This window comes from Podarcis tiliguerta (assembly GCF_965153285.1).
Source record: "Podarcis tiliguerta genome assembly, chromosome: 10".
Lineage (NCBI taxonomy): Eukaryota > Metazoa > Chordata > Lepidosauria > Squamata > Lacertidae > Podarcis > Podarcis tiliguerta.
The window spans coordinates 70,996,512-71,011,668 of record NC_139543.1 but is presented as its reverse complement, the minus strand read 5'-3'; the positions used below and the strand labels follow the sequence as shown (position 1 = coordinate 71,011,668).

General features: G+C 46.0%; 1 protein-coding gene across 1 annotated transcript; it reads left to right on the top strand.

The window, feature by feature from the left end:
* The first annotated feature begins 7,218 nt into the window (after positions 1-7,218).
* On the top strand, positions 7,219-15,157 carry LOC310659223 (lithostathine-like). Its single transcript, XM_083402467.1, has 6 exons — positions 7,219-7,378; positions 7,794-7,872; positions 9,213-9,325; positions 11,513-11,650; positions 13,094-13,205; positions 14,578-15,157. Exons 1-6 carry the CDS (start codon positions 7,289-7,291, stop codon positions 14,649-14,651), a joined length of 606 nt encoding a protein of 201 aa, XP_083258593.1. The 5' UTR covers positions 7,219-7,288; the 3' UTR covers positions 14,652-15,157.

The window sequence follows — 15,157 nt, the reverse complement described above, 5'->3', positions numbered from 1 at the left end:
AGCAAGGACCCTCTTGCAACAGATCAGTAAAGATCAGGCTTACTAACTGTTTTGCTTTAAATATCGGGATTCAATCCACCATCCCGATGGATTTCTGCCTGGGGCATGTGCTGTCCTTGATCGCCTCCTGCCTCCTAAAGGATTATAGATTATGAATCGGATCCCCCAATTCCAGAGGAGTCATTAGGCGTTGGAAACCAGGAAATCCGTCAAACCATTGACGTGGCTATTATTTGACATTTCTACAGTTTTCTATACAGTATTGGAGAGTCGGAGGAAACAATACGATTCATGGAACAGTGGTACCTCGCAAGACGAGGTACCTCATTTCCTTGACCTCTGAAGGGAGGGCGTTCCACAGGGCGGGCGCCACCACCAAGAAGGCCCTCTGCCTGGTTCCCTGTACCCTCACTTCTTTCATGGAGGGAACCAGCAGAAGACCCTCAGAGGAGGACCTCAGTGTTCAGAGTGATGGATGGGGGTGGAGACGCTCCTTCAGGTCTACAGGGCTGAGGCTGTTTAGGGCTCTAGGTCGCAAATCTTGCTCCTCCATAATGATCTCCAAGACCGACATATAGTTAGCAGAGTAGGAAAAAACACTCAGAGGCAGCAAAATATTCATTCTGCAGAGAAATTTAGCACTGAAGGCAAAAGATAGCAAAAACTTAACTTACAGTCAAAACAGCACTCAAGTAAGAAACAGACAAGCAGAGTAGAGAATAGCAGAATAGGAAGTGGGACCAGGCGCCCTTCAATACTGCGATTTATAAACAATTCCATGTCAGAGTAACCTTGGGACTGGATAACAAGCCTGACTCACTCCAGTTTAAACCAGCTTCTTATGGTTCCCAAAGACAAGAAGGTTCAGTATAATCTCATAACAACTGATCCCACCACCTGCTCTCAGCAGAAAGGAAACTCCCTTATCAGCTAAAATGTTCCAGCTTGAGAAATCACCAGCTTTGAATTACACAGAGTAAAACCCAGTTGGCATGCCAACCTTGATGGTCCTAGACAGAAGATCATTACACTCACAAAGGACCTGCATATGGGACTAAATGACTAAACAGCAACCTTATCCCAGCATACAGTTCATGGAGCATCATCACTATTACATCACTAAAGGGGAGGGTTATACATGATTAACATAGGAGAAAACTCACAGCCTCAGCCCCTCTTGGCTAAGCTAGAGACAATATGTAGACATACACAGAGGTGGGAGCCCGCTGTTGCCTGGCGTCCACACACACACACACAGCGCTAGGCCCGTGGCTGCTCCCGTGGCCAGCTCCCGTGGCTGAGCTGGAGACACAAGCCTCAATGAAAAACACACAAAAAGAGATAGAGACAATAAAATACATAGAACCTACACAGAGGTGGGAGCCTGTTGTGTTGTCTGGGTGGGTGAGTGGTTTCTGTTATAAGAATTTTAAGGTCTTAGATATATAATAAATGTACCAAGCAAACACGTATATAAATATATAAACCATCTGTCCAAAGCAGCACAGGAGGACAGTCCTGAAGCAATTTTGACTCCCAAGCTGACCAAATGTTTCTCTGCAAGGAAGGAGGAAGTGGGAAAAAAAACCCTTCCTTGTTACAGGAATTGGGTAATCACCATTTCAAAGGAATGGGCAGACTACCAGGAAAAGGCAATCAGATAAGGCATGATCAGATAACCTGGCAGACAGGAAAAACAACAACATTCAAATTTCTGTGATGTATGTATGATGTATGGAGGGGTGGTCTTGAGCTCCAGGGGGGGAATTTAAAATGTCTATATAAGGGTGGGCACACCTTGGTTCTGGGTCCTCCTCCTTTCCTCCGTATGAAGGGGGCACCCTGTTGCAACAGATCAATAAAGATCAAGCTTACGAGCTGCTTTGCTGCTCAATATTCTCTGGTTGGCCTCTGTTATTTTCTCTTACCAATAGGGAGCCCAGATAAGGACTCTATACAGGCTCTTGGATACCCCATAAGGGAATAAGGGCAGATTTTGTTTACAACATTTACACACACACACACACACACACACACACACACACACACACAGCTGGCCCTCCAGTCCCAGCTCCCCCTGGCTGAGCTGGAGACACAAGCCTCAATGCAAAACACACAAAAAGAAAGCTCCCCCACAAAATGTGCAATTTAACTTCTAGCAAAACACACAGAGCAGCCCCCCCCTTTCCCTGAGACACACACAGAGCTGGGAGGCAGCTGCTCCCTGCTTGAGGTACTCACAACTGGCAGTTTCGTCCCTACAGATTGAGGTTGAATCCTGACAAGACAGAAGTACTGTTTTGGGGGAAAGGGGGCAGGCAGGTGTGGAGGACTCCCTGGTCCTGAATGGGGTAACTGTGCCCCTGAAGGACCAGGTGCGCAGCCTGGGAGTCATTTTGGACTCACAGCTGTCCATGGAGGCGCAGGTCCATTCTGTGTCCAGGGCAGCTGTCTATCAGCTCCATCTGATATGCAGGTTGAGACCCTCCCTGCCCACAGACCATCTTGCCAGAGTGGTGCATGCTTTGGTTATCTCCCGCTTGAACTACTGCAATGTGCTCTATGTGGGGCTACCTTTGAAGGTGACCCAGAAACTACAACTAATCCGGAATGTGGCAGCTAGATTGGTGACTGGGGGCGGCCGCCGAGACTACATAACACCAGTCTTGAAAGACCTACATTGGCTCCCAGGATGTTTCCGAGCACAATTCAAAGTGTTGGTACTGACCGTAAAGCCCTAAACTGCCTCGGTCCAGTATACCTGAAGGAGCATCTCCACCTCCATCGTTCTGCCCGGACACTGAGGCCCAGAGCTGAGGGCCTTCTGGCGGTTCCCTCCCTGCGAGAAGTGAGGTTATAGGGAACCAGGAAGCGGGCCTTCTCAGTGGTGGCGCCCGTCCTGTGGAACGCCCTCCCATCAGCTGTTAAGCAAATAAACAACTACAGTGGTACCTCGGGATACGAACGGGATCCGTTCCGGAGCCCCGTTCGCATCCTGAATAGAACATAAGACACAACGTCGCACCTGCGCATGCATGGCCTGCGTTTTGCCGCTTCCGCGCATGCGAGTGACGTCATTTTGAGCTTCTGCATATGCGCGAGCGGTGAAACCCGGAAGTAACGTGCTCTGTTACTTCCGGGTTGCCATGGAGCGCAACCCAAAAGCGCTCAACCTGAAGCACATTCAATCCAAGGTATGACTGTATCTGACTTTTAGAAGACATCTGAAGGCAGCCCTGTTTAGGGAAGTTTTTAATGTTTGATGTTTTATCATGTTTTTAATGTTATGTCGGGAGCCGCCCAGAGTGGCTGGGGAAACCCAGCCAGATGGGCGAGGTATAAATAATAAGAATAAGAATAAGAATAAGAATAAGAATAAGAATAATTATAATTTATTTTATTATTATTATTATTATTATTATTATTATTATTATTATTATTATTATTATTCAGTATTTGATGTTTAAAATGGGACCCCATGGAGGTGGGGGGGAGTCCTGAGATTCTATATGATTCTTTGTTTATAACATTGTATTCGTAAAACCAAATAAAAACGATTTCAAATATATATATAAGGAAAAATAAAGTTGACTCTTACAAAGACAATGGGATACATACCCATGACCCTGAGATTAAGTCTCATACTCTACCAACTGAACTATTCCAGGGGCTGATATTAGAACAAAAGAAGGAACTCAAATATTATGTTAACTATAATCAGAAGGGGGGAAAGAATATCATAGAATGTCCACTTATGTATTATATATTTGTTAGTTGCTTTTACAAAGTGACCCCAAATGACTAACATTAAAACTAATGAAGAACACCCAATAAAAGTCTAAAAACAGCTTGTATAAAGAGCAGGAGTTACCGATCCCATCCCACTAAATGAGGCCACAATGGCTTGTTTTCAGACTGAAAAGCCTGGGGGGAAAGGAAGGTCTTTGGTTGCTGCCAAAAATATATAAAGATCTTAAGCTTCCACAAAACATCTATCTTAGCATCTTCAAAGACAGATATAGGTAGAGGTGCCCCGACCACCCCACTATGCTGAAAGGGTCCTAGGCTGTTGTTGTTTAGTCGATTAGTCATGTCCGACTCTTCGTGACCCCATGGACCATTGCACGCCAGGCACTCCTTTCTTCAGCTACCTGTCCTAGGCTACCTGTGGCAAACCTTTCGCGAGCTACAATGTGCATTTATCCATCTATACAGCCTGCCTTTCTGTAAGAAATTCAAGCTGGAGGATTCTTACAAACGAAAACGCAAAGCGCCAAAATTAAAAACCCACAAACCTAACTATAAAACAGCAGTAAAACAGGACAGTAAAACATCATAATCAAAAGCCTTATCAGCAACCGCAGACTACAAAGGACCATTGGATGAGCCGACTGGGATAAGCAACCTGGGATAAAAGGGTCTTCTGTACCCTGCCTGAAGAGGGCAAAGAACGGCCGTACCAATGTAATAAACGAAAATCTGCCCTTATTCCCTTATGGGAGACACAAGAGCCTTTATAGAGTCCTTTGTAGGTTCTCCATTGGTCAGAGAAAATAACAGAGGCCAACCAGAGAATATTGAGAAGCAAAGCAGCTCGTAAGCCTGATCTTTATTGATCTGTTGCAACAGGGTGCCCCCTTCACACGCAGGAAAGGAGGAGGACCCATAACCAAGGTGTGCCTGCCCTTATATAGACATTTTAAATTTCCTGCCCTGGCATCCAAGACCACCCTCCAGAAACATCATACATACATCACAGAAAGGGGTGGTCTACAACAGAAATTTGAGTGCGTTGGTTGCCTCCTGTTGTTGTTTATCTTCTGTCTGGCAGGTTACCTGTTAATGCTTACTTGATTGGATACTCTGGGGAGCTTGGCCACTCATTTGTAATGATAAATACTTAGTTCCTGAGCCAGGTCACAGGCTCACCCTATTCATAGACATACCCTTAAGACAGGATTTGGGAAGGAAAAGATAATGGGGAGGCTTTTCCATTTTCCTTTGACTTTGCAGAGAAAACATTTGGTCAGTTTGGGAGCCAAAATGGCTTCATGGCTGTTTTCCTGTGCCGCTTCAGACATGTGGTTTATATATTTATGTACGTGTTTGCTTGGTACATTTGTGAACATTTATTATATATATAAGACCTTAACTTTTTTATTTCACCCAACACTCAATTTGTTACTTCTTAAGGTATTGCAAGGCTTTTTTGTGTTCCCTGCCCCTCAAAAGAGCAGCATGCAGATTTGTGCATTGACAGATCCACCTCTTCCCGTGAGGAGGCGCTATCTTGTCCTCTGCCTTGGGCCACAAAATGTCTTGAGCTGGCCCTGTCTCTTTTGGCGTTTTGGAAAACGCAGCAACCAAAAATGCCCGATCACAGTGTTATAGGAATTCTAAGGTCTCATATATATATATAAATCATAGTTCATAAATTTACAAGGCAAACACATACATAAGTATATAAACCATGTGTCTGAAATAGTACAGGAGAGCAAGCCTGAAACCATTTTGACTCTCTCAAATTGACCTCAAATATTTCTTTGCAAGGAGGAAGGAAATGGGAAAATCTCCCCATTGTCTCTTTGCTCACAACTCTTGTTTTAAGGGCGTATCTGTGTGAGCCTGTGACCTGGATTCAGGAACTAAAGTATTTACCATCACAAAAGGAATGGCCAGGATGCCCAGGTAAAAGCAATCAGTGACCGTTATCAGGTATTCTGGCAGACAGGATTTTGCTGTAGACCGCCCCTTCTGTGATGTATGTATGATGCTTCAGGGGGTGGTCTTGAGCTACAGGGGAGACAATTTCAAAAGTCTGTATAAGAGCTTGCACACCATTGTTCTGGATGCCTCTCCCTCCCTGCGTGGGGTGAGCAAGGGACCCTGTTGCAACAGTTTAATAAAAGATAAAGCTTACTAGTGGCTTTGCTTCTCAATATTCTCTGGTTGGCCTCTGTTATCTTCTCCTACCAATAGGGAACCAACTTAAGGACTCTATACGGGCTCTTGGATACCCCATAAGGGAAAAGGAGCAGTTTTTTTCTTATAACAACAGTCTTCTTCTTCTACTTTGGCGATCCCTCGTAGCCAAGTAAGATTGTCTTCCATAAACACGATTTAAAGAGTGAGTCTGTAAGTGACGGTGGAGGCCAATTCTGGATCCACACATCCTTCCACAGTGGGAATATAGGTTTCCAGGCAGGAGTTGATCACAGTGAGGGTTTGCCAAGCGTGCCTTCCTCTTAGCACGTTTCTCCCTTGTGTCCTGAGCTTGAGCGTCTTCAAGGCCCATGACACCTTTGGTAAAGGCTGTTCTCCAACTGGAGCACTCGCAGGCCAGTGTTTCCCAGTTGTCGGTGTTTATACTACATCTTTTTAAGATTTGCCTTGAGAGAGTCTTTAAACCTCTTTTGTTAACCACCAGCATTACGCTTTCCGTTTTTAAGTTCGGAGTAGAGTAGTTGCTTTGGAAGACGATCATCAGGCATCTGCACAACATGACCAGTCCAACGAAGTTGCTTTTGAAGAATCATCGCTTCAATGATCTTTGCTTCTTCCAGTACACTGGCATTAGTTTGCCTGTCTTCCCCAGTGATGTGTAAAATTTTTCGGAGACACCGTTGATGGAATCTTTCGAGAAGTTGGAGATGGCGTTTATAAGTGGTCCATGTTTCACAAGCAGACAGTAAGGTTGGTAGAGAACCTACATAAGAACTCTATACAGGTTCTTGGATACCCCATTAGGAAAAGGAGCAGATTTTTTTTTTCTTATAACAACAGTATCTGTTCCCGGAAGGCAGCAGAATTGGGCAGAGAACCCTTTCTTGTCCCCCTCAACCCGGGATGGTGGAGTTTCCTGAGATGAAAGGGCTGATGAAAGAGCTCAGATCAAAGGGGAGGAGAGCAGGTGGAATCCACAAAGAGGGTTTAGCAGAGCTGGACAAGAATGATAAGGGAAAGGATTCTGCACATCCCAGCTGTGGGTCTCCAAGGTAAAGGAGCATTGTTTGCCAATTGAATTTCTTGCTATTTCTTTGCAATATTTCCTGTAATTCCGAGAACTGGAACCTATCATTCCCTGCCACAAATCATTCCCAGCTTATCTCCCAGCTGCTACCTCTGAAAGTGAGCCTTGCATGTTGTCTCACCATAAAACGGTGTTTTTCAAGAGCAAATTTTCCTGCTGGTATCAATCGCGTGGTTTCTCACCTGTTTGCTTTTTGACAGGTGGGATGCTCGGGTTTGTTTGCTTAGAAGCCATCATCACTGACCGCCTTCCTTTAAAATGGTCCAAGGGTGGGTGAGTATCCATCAGAATTTGGTCCTCGGACTGCGCCACTCCAGACTAGCCACCCAGGAAGGGACAAGCAGAGAGGTGAGTCTCTTGGCAGCCCCAAAATTCCCTCCTTCCTCACTTGACATCCTTGCCTTTCTTGTTAAGGTAGTGAAAACAGGTAAGCAATGAGCTCCTTGCTTGCGAGGAGTAAGAATGGTGGGAGGGAGATCTCTGTTCTGGAGATTTTTCTTACAAACCGCAACACAGCTAACTTTGACTTGGAAAATACTGGACCTGGCTGCTGTGCTGCAGCAATATTTGATGTTGTCAAAGCAGATGAGATAGTTTGGGTCTTATAAGCAACTTAGCATTGCCCGTTTTTTGAATTTTGAATGATCACAAGCTCAAAGCCCAAAAAATACACACACACCCTGTGCCACACAATGGACCCATCATTTCTGGAAATGCCAGGCCCTTAGCTGGGATGAATGTTGCTGACACTTTCTTTTCCCAGGAGAACCAGAAGATGGGGCAAGTGGTCTACCTGGGACTCTGCCTGTTGGGCTGCCTGATCCTGAACCCTTTGGCAGAAGGTGAGCATTAGTAGAAGGGGGAGGTCCAGCTGCTGCACCTGTTGGTTTTGCAGTGCAAACGGGTTGGTGCTTCTGGCTCTTAAGTAGGAGGTTGGGGGTTCGAGCCCAACTGTGGGCAGGATCCTGCAGCGCAGGGAGTAGGGGGGTCTCTTCCAACTCTACAATTCTGTGGTTCTGTTTATAATCAGTTCATTAGATCTGTGTAGGTTTCCCTTTGTAAAGCTGGCAGCTTTTTCCTGGCCTTGCTGCTCGTGGTAGTGGCTCCCCATCTGTGGAATTTCCTCCCAGAGGGGGACTTATTGGTCCCCGCTGTGGAAATGAAAAACGTTCTTGCTTTATGCTTTAAGGCTTTGCTGCATGTTTATTTTAAAGAGGCAGATCTACAGCACTTCTGTATATTGTAAATTAATAGAAGGTATGAGTTAACACTTTTGCCTGGATGAATGAATAAAGGAAATGATTGTTCCTAACTGAGAAAAGCACTGAGTCTCTTCCAATAAGCTGTCTGTCTGGAGCTGCTCTCTGCCCCTTTTTAAAATGATGGAAGAGCAGCACTCAAAGGCTGGGGGGGGGGGGAGCTGCACCAGCCTCCCATTCTCCTGAAATCTGTCCCCTTCTGGCATAAGTGTTGGGTCTTTGCTTTCGTCCTGTGTATGTTTGTTAAATCACCAGTGCGCTTCTTCCATCACCATCACTATGTAAACCATTCCCTCCCCTTTCCATTAATCCAGAAAGAGTGCTGTTTTGCAATAATAGAAACCTTTCAGCTTGATATAACCATTTTACACTTAAGTGTATATGTCTGTTTTTCAAAAAAAAATATGTTGTCTTTTTGAAAATTTGAAAAATAAATATAAATAGAAAAGTATAGCAATTTTATTTGAAAGCACCAGCGGCACCTTATCTTGCCACGCTAGTTGGATGGCTGTCGCAATTGTACTGTACATTGGCTCCCAGTACATTTCCAAGTACAATTCAAAGTGTTGGTGCTGACCTTTAAAGCCCTAAATGGCCTTAGTCCAGTGTACCTGAAGGAGCGTCTCCACCCCCATATTAATAATAATAATAATAATAATAATAATATCACAGATCAGATGTGGAAAAGCCCCTGCTGGAGCTGCATGGACAACACTGTGCTGCAACCATTTTGGCCGTAACGTCTGGGTTCCCATAAGAGGAGTGTCAGCAGGTGGCAGGTCAAGGGGGAAAGATTAGTTTGGAAAGAGCCAGAAGTTACCTCCCGATTCCTAACGCCAGGGCTTCCTCGAGGGGCTCCATCTGTCCAGGAAAGGGTTGGTGGTCTGGGGCAGCTATTCCAGTCTCAATCCAATTCCTCACAGGTGCCGCCAATCGCACCCGGAGCGCTCGCACTCACTGCCCTGCAGGAACCGTCTTCTACAGAAAGTACTGCTACGAGTATTTTAGCTCCAGCCGCTCGTGGGATGATGCCGAGGTAAGTTTCACCAGGGGGAGTGAGAAGAAAGAATAAAGTTACTAAGAACTTCACATAACAAAAGACCAGAAACATGCCTTTGGGGAATATTGACTAGTGATATTTCTAGAGAAAATACTAAATTCTTTCTGTATGTGACGCGAGAATCCTGGTGGCTAAGTACTGGAAGGGTAACCAGGTCCCGACCAAAGAGGAATGGTTATGTACCGTATTTTTCGCTCTATAAGACGCACCAGACCACAAGACGCACCTAGTTTTTGGAGGAGGAAAACAAGAAAAAAAATATTCTGAATCTCAGAAGCCAGAACACCAAGAGGGATTGCTGTGCAGTGAAAGCAGCAATCCCTCTTGCTGTTCTGGCTTCTGTGATAGCTGTGCAGCCTGCATTCACTCCATAAGACGCACACACATTTCCCCTTACTTTTTAGGAGGGGAAAAGTGAGTCTTATAGAGCAAAAAATACGGTAAATTATGTGGCTATTTGGAACTGGCCAAATTGACAGACAGTGTAAGACTAAAGCCAGTGATTACAGCCAAGAAGGAATGGAAGTGCTTGAATGATTATTTAGAAAGACAAGGTTCTAATGTAAAAATTTGGCTGTGTCTAGAATGATCTCATGAATGTAAAAGGGGAAACATACATATATCATAGCTGTCAACTTTTTCTTTTTCTTGCGAGGAATTCTATTCGGAATAAGAGAATTTCCCTTTAAAAAAGGGAAAAGTTGACAGCTATGACATATATACATATCTGTCAGGGAACTGCCATCAGTGCCGGAGGGAGAGAGCAAAATCCAGAGGGATTCCACAGAGCGTCCCGGGATTGGGAGAGGCAGCCCATCTTCTGGGGAAGAGAATCAGCGTAGCGCTAGTGGAGAAGGGGGGCAGATGGGGGAATCAGCAAGGTGGTCCCATGACTCCTTGCCGGGGACCAGCGGGGAGAGTAAGGGTCCTCCGCTGCCTACGCCCTCCTTGCGCAGAAGGCTTCTGCGCAGGGAAAGTAGGAGAAGATTAGGCGTCAAAGAGCTTCTTTGCTGGAAGAAGTTTAAGAAACGCCCACTGACGGATTCTGCCAGCGATTGAGACAGTCACGGGCGAGTGGCTGCCCGGACAGAAAAGGTTCACTCAGGCAACCCAGCCAGATGTTGGCACCGTCTTACACATGAGCAACCCCTAGAACCATTACAGCAATCCGTCAGTCCCTGACGTTGCTTGTGTGCAGCCCCGGAGAGGCAGCACGATGGGCCAAACAGGGCCGGCCAGAGAGACAGAGCAAGAAACCATGGTGCGAGGTCTGGTCGAGAGGAACCGAGACCTGGAGGCACATGTAGCTACCCTGTCTGCACGGCTGGAGGAGAGATGGGCTCAGGATGCACAGGTCAGAGCCACCCTGATAGGGAGGAAGGTCCCGGGTCTGGTACACAAGTTTGGTGGAAAGCCCCAAGACTACAATGCCCTCCGAACAGAAATTCAGTACGCTTTGGAATTGCAGAAAAATGACTTTGCGGATGATGGGGAGAGGGTGGCTTACATTGTGGGACATCTGCAGGATGGGCGCGCGAATGGATCAGGCCCCTAATGGCAACGCAGAACGATGCATTGAAAGAGCAACCCCTAGAACCATTACAATATCCTTTTATTAAGATGAAAATAATACTGAAATACAGATAAAATATGAAACGTGAAAGGAAGTGTTGTGATAGTGATGGAAGTCTATTACTACTATTATTTTGTAAAATAGTATTATTGTATTGAAATATTATACTTTTCTTTATTCTTTTACTGTCTACTTTTCTTTGTATTTCCCCCCCTTTTTGTTATCCCCCCCCCCTTTATATTACAGTTCGGTTGCTCGGGTTGCGAATGTGATCCATGCAGGTTGTGATTCATGTTTCTGTGCATGCGCGACTGCTGAAACCTGGAAGTAACCCGTTCCAGTACTTCCGGATTTCGGCGGTCTGTAACCTGAAAAAACGCAACCTGAAGCGTCTGTAAACCGAGGTTTGACTGTATTCTTTATGTATGGTTTGGTATTGATGTACTTACTTTGCAATAATAAAAAAGGAGTTGTGAAAAAGAGAGAGAGAGAGAGAGAGAGAGAGAGAGAGAGAGGAGCAAGGGCCGACTCCTTGGGAATCCTGGCTCTGGGCAGCATCTCACTGGTTTCTCCCTTTCTTCTCTCTGCAGATCAGCTGCCAGAGGAGACACGGGTCCCAGCTGGCCTCCATTCTTTCTGCAAGGGAAGCAAATGTGGTTTACAGTTACCTGCGACGATATGGCTCCAGCAACGTCTGGATCGGCCTGGTAGCTGACCGTGGTACTTCGGTAGGTGCCTCTAGGACTCTCTGAAGATGCTGACTGTATGAGCCCCTCAGCTCCTTTGAGGTCCTTCAGATGTAGCTCCCCGGCTCTCACTTCCCTCTGAAACCACTTCCTTCCCCAAACGTCAACCTTGAAGTCCTCATTTGGAGATGGCATTATTTCTCGGAGTGGCTCTGTGGGAGGTTCTGAAGCTCCAGCTCCAGATCCTCATTGCCTTTCCTCCTTCCCAACTCTCATTGCGCTATCTATAAAGTCACAGATTCTGTGACATCTCCCCAACACCGTACAAATTGTCAGTCCCCTTTCACCTCTATGGCTCCGGCAAAAATAAATTAACACTGAAATCCTATACATGTCCTGAGTAAAGCCCAGTTGAGTTCAGTGTTACTTACTACCGGGTAAGTATACATGGGATTGCAGGTTCTGATCATGAAAATAAAAATATATGTAAATTCAGATGAGTGGAAGGAATGTTAGATGAGACCTTTTCTATCATCTTTGTGGTCTTTTATATCAATGTGGGACAATATAACTCTACTATAATTCACATTGCAATTTATAGCTTGTTCCATTTAATACATTTGCATCTTCTATGATGCACACATTGGAGTATGCCCAGTATCCCAATCAGGTACTGACCAGACCCAGATCCTTTTAGCAGCAGCAATGTGGGTCTTATTAGCACGCCCTAAGACCTAATCAGCCCTGAGTGCTCACTGGAAGGACAGATCGTGAAGCTGAGGCTCCAATACTTTGGCCACCTCATGAGAAGAGAAGACTCCCTGGAAAAGACCCTGATGTTGGGAAAGATGGAGGGCACAAGGAGAAGGGGACGACAGAGGACGAGATGGTTGGATAGTGTCTTCAAAGCTACAAACATGAGTCTGACCAAACTGCGGGAGGCAGTGGAAGACAGAAGTGCCTGGCGTGCTCTGGTCCATGGGGTCACGAAGAGTCGGACACGACTAAACGACTAAACAACAACAAGACCTTATCCTGGGCAAAAGGTGTAATTATGCTGACTTGTAGTTCATAGCCATATGAGAGCTGGTGTGGTGTAGGGACTACACCACAAATCTTTGTGGATATTCAAATCTTCCCGACTATGAAGCTAACTAGTTGGCCTTGGACAAGCCACTTATCTTCCAGCCTACCTAACCAAGCTCTTGTCAAGCTAAAATGCTGCTCTGACCTCCTGCTGTGGATGCCAGGACAGAAATAACAACATATAAAGTTTAAATAACTCTAGGCTCTTAGGGGAATTGTGGTGGTTCAACAATATGTTCTAAACTGGATACAGCAACCTTCCTGAAGCTAAGATGGGAGCCCCTTGGCCTTGTCAGTTGCGCTGATTCCCCAGCTGTGTCTTCTCTGGGGATGTGGGGAGCAATGGGCTTGCATTACCCTTTTATCACAAGATCTTCCTTTCTCCTTCTCTCTCTCCAGAATATGATCTGGGAATGGAGCGATGGATCTGTCTTCTCTCAACCCCTCTGGGACGGCCGGAGCATCAGCAACTCAATCTCTTCAAGTGAATGTGTCTCCATTTCTTATTCAGGTATGCAGGAGGAGAGACTGGGGAAGGAAACCCCATTCCATTCAAGGAATTGAGGGGACCTAAAACAAATCCACCCTCAGACACTCTGGATGTTGCAATTCAGTTCTCCAACCAAGTGTGCGCAAAAACATATACTTGGGTAAAGGACCTCTGACAGTTAAGTCCAGTCACAAACGACTCTGGGGTTGCGGCGCTCATCTCGCTCTATAAACCGAGGGAGCTGGCGATTGTCCGCAGACAGCTTCCGGGTCATGTGGCCAGCAGGACTAAGCTGCTTCTGGTGAACCAGAGCAGTGCACGGAAATGCCGTTTACCTTCCTGCCGGAGTGGTACCTATTGATCTACTTGCACTTCATGTGCTTTCAAACTGCTAGGCTGGCAGGAGCAGGGACTGAGCAACAGGAACTCACCCCATCGCGGGGATTTGAACCGCTGACCTTCTGACTGGCAAGCCCAAGGCTCAGTGTTTTAGACCAGTGTGCTTTAAAATGCTAACATCTGCAAAAGTAACGTGCAAAGGTCCATTGTATATGGGGGAATTGCCTTGCAAAAGTGTGTTGACTGGTTGATAGTAAAGGTAAAGGGACCCCTGACCGTTAGGTCCCGTCATGGACAACTCTGGGGTTGCAGCACTCATCTCCCTTTACTGGCCTTGTGCTGATGAATGTTCAGGAGGAGCTAAAATACGGTAACCAGCCCCACCAAGAATCACAAACTGATGTGGAAATATAGAGAACTCAAGAATGGGGAAATGGGAAACGGGCAAAAAATGAAAAGGACAGACTTACTTATTCCTGTGTGGAAAGGACTTGGCAAGGAAACTGAGGACAGGGAGAGAAGGGGCCCCAGAGAGAGAACCCCACTAGTTTCCTCTTTACACTTGGCACTTCGTATCACCTGGGCTGCATTTTTGTTTTAGAACTGTTACCTCCACTGGGGTTGGTAGGCAAAGTCTAGAGTGGTTCTTTGGCTCAGAGTAGGGAAGAGGGAACTCTGCCCCATGGAAAAAGTTGGAACTTAATTTAAATGCAGAATTCAGCATTTTGATAGGCGGCTTCAGTGAAGTTTCATTCATGCAGGTTCGGGGAATGCTAGAAAACATCTCAACCATCACAAAGATCTCACAAACCAAGGGTTCTGTATGACACACCCACACACCCACACACCCACACACCCTACTGGCAAAAGCAGGATGGCTTGTTCAAAATACTTCTGCTTACGTATTTATCAAATCTCTTTGTTGCTTTTCCTCGTAATTGTCCCCCTCTCCAAAACAGGGAAGGAAATACTTTATTTACCCAAAAGGAAGTCTACATTTTCTCTCAATTTCTGGACACTCCCTAACATTCTCTCTCAACCTTCTGCCCTGCAGGTTCCCAGAAATGGATCCAGCGTTCCTGTACAACCACCTTGCCATACCTTTGCAAATACAAGGCCACCTATTAGGCCTGAAATGCCACCCTGGGCCTGAGAGGAACACCCACAGACCTCCAGCTTCCCAACAGATCCAAGGCCAGTCCCCTTTCCCACCTGCTCTGTCCATCTGCAGGAAATCTATTCCCTCCCCTCCTCTATTGGCCTGGAGCAGAACAAACAAGAGGGGCTCCCCCCAAATAAATCCAATTTGGACTCTTGATTCCACTAAGACCTAACCAAATCCAAAGCTTGAGGGTGTGAGCAACAGTACAACCCCCCCCAACTGGGAAATTTGCCCCATGAGATATGAAACCTGTCTCACTTTTCTGCAAAGAGATGAGATGCTTTTGTGGACTGGTTAGCTGAGTAAACGAAGCTTTCCTTGGGCTTTGCAAAGTGATGGGGCCAACTGTGGAACCCCCTTTCCCAGACCACATCATGGAAATGCAAACCTTTGCAAGCTGCCTGCTCTCCCTCTCTCTGGCCAGCTCCCGTCTTCCTCCGTAGTGACAATAAACCTCCTTCTGTGCATGCAA

What these genes read in the sequence shown, in the direction of transcription:
- LOC310659223 (XM_083402467.1), top strand. Translation starts at nt 7,289, where the DNA reads ATGGTCCAAGGGTGGGTGAGTATCCATCAGAATTTGGTCCTCGGACTG. An exon ending in GCTCGTGGGATGATGCCGAG is followed by an intron (nt 9,326 to 11,512) that starts GTAAGTTTCACC and finishes TTCTCTCTGCAG; the next exon opens with ATCAGCTGCCAGAGGAGACA. An exon ending in TGTCTCCATTTCTTATTCAG is followed by an intron (nt 13,206 to 14,577) that starts GTATGCAGGAGG and finishes TCTGCCCTGCAG; the next exon opens with GTTCCCAGAAATGGATCCAG.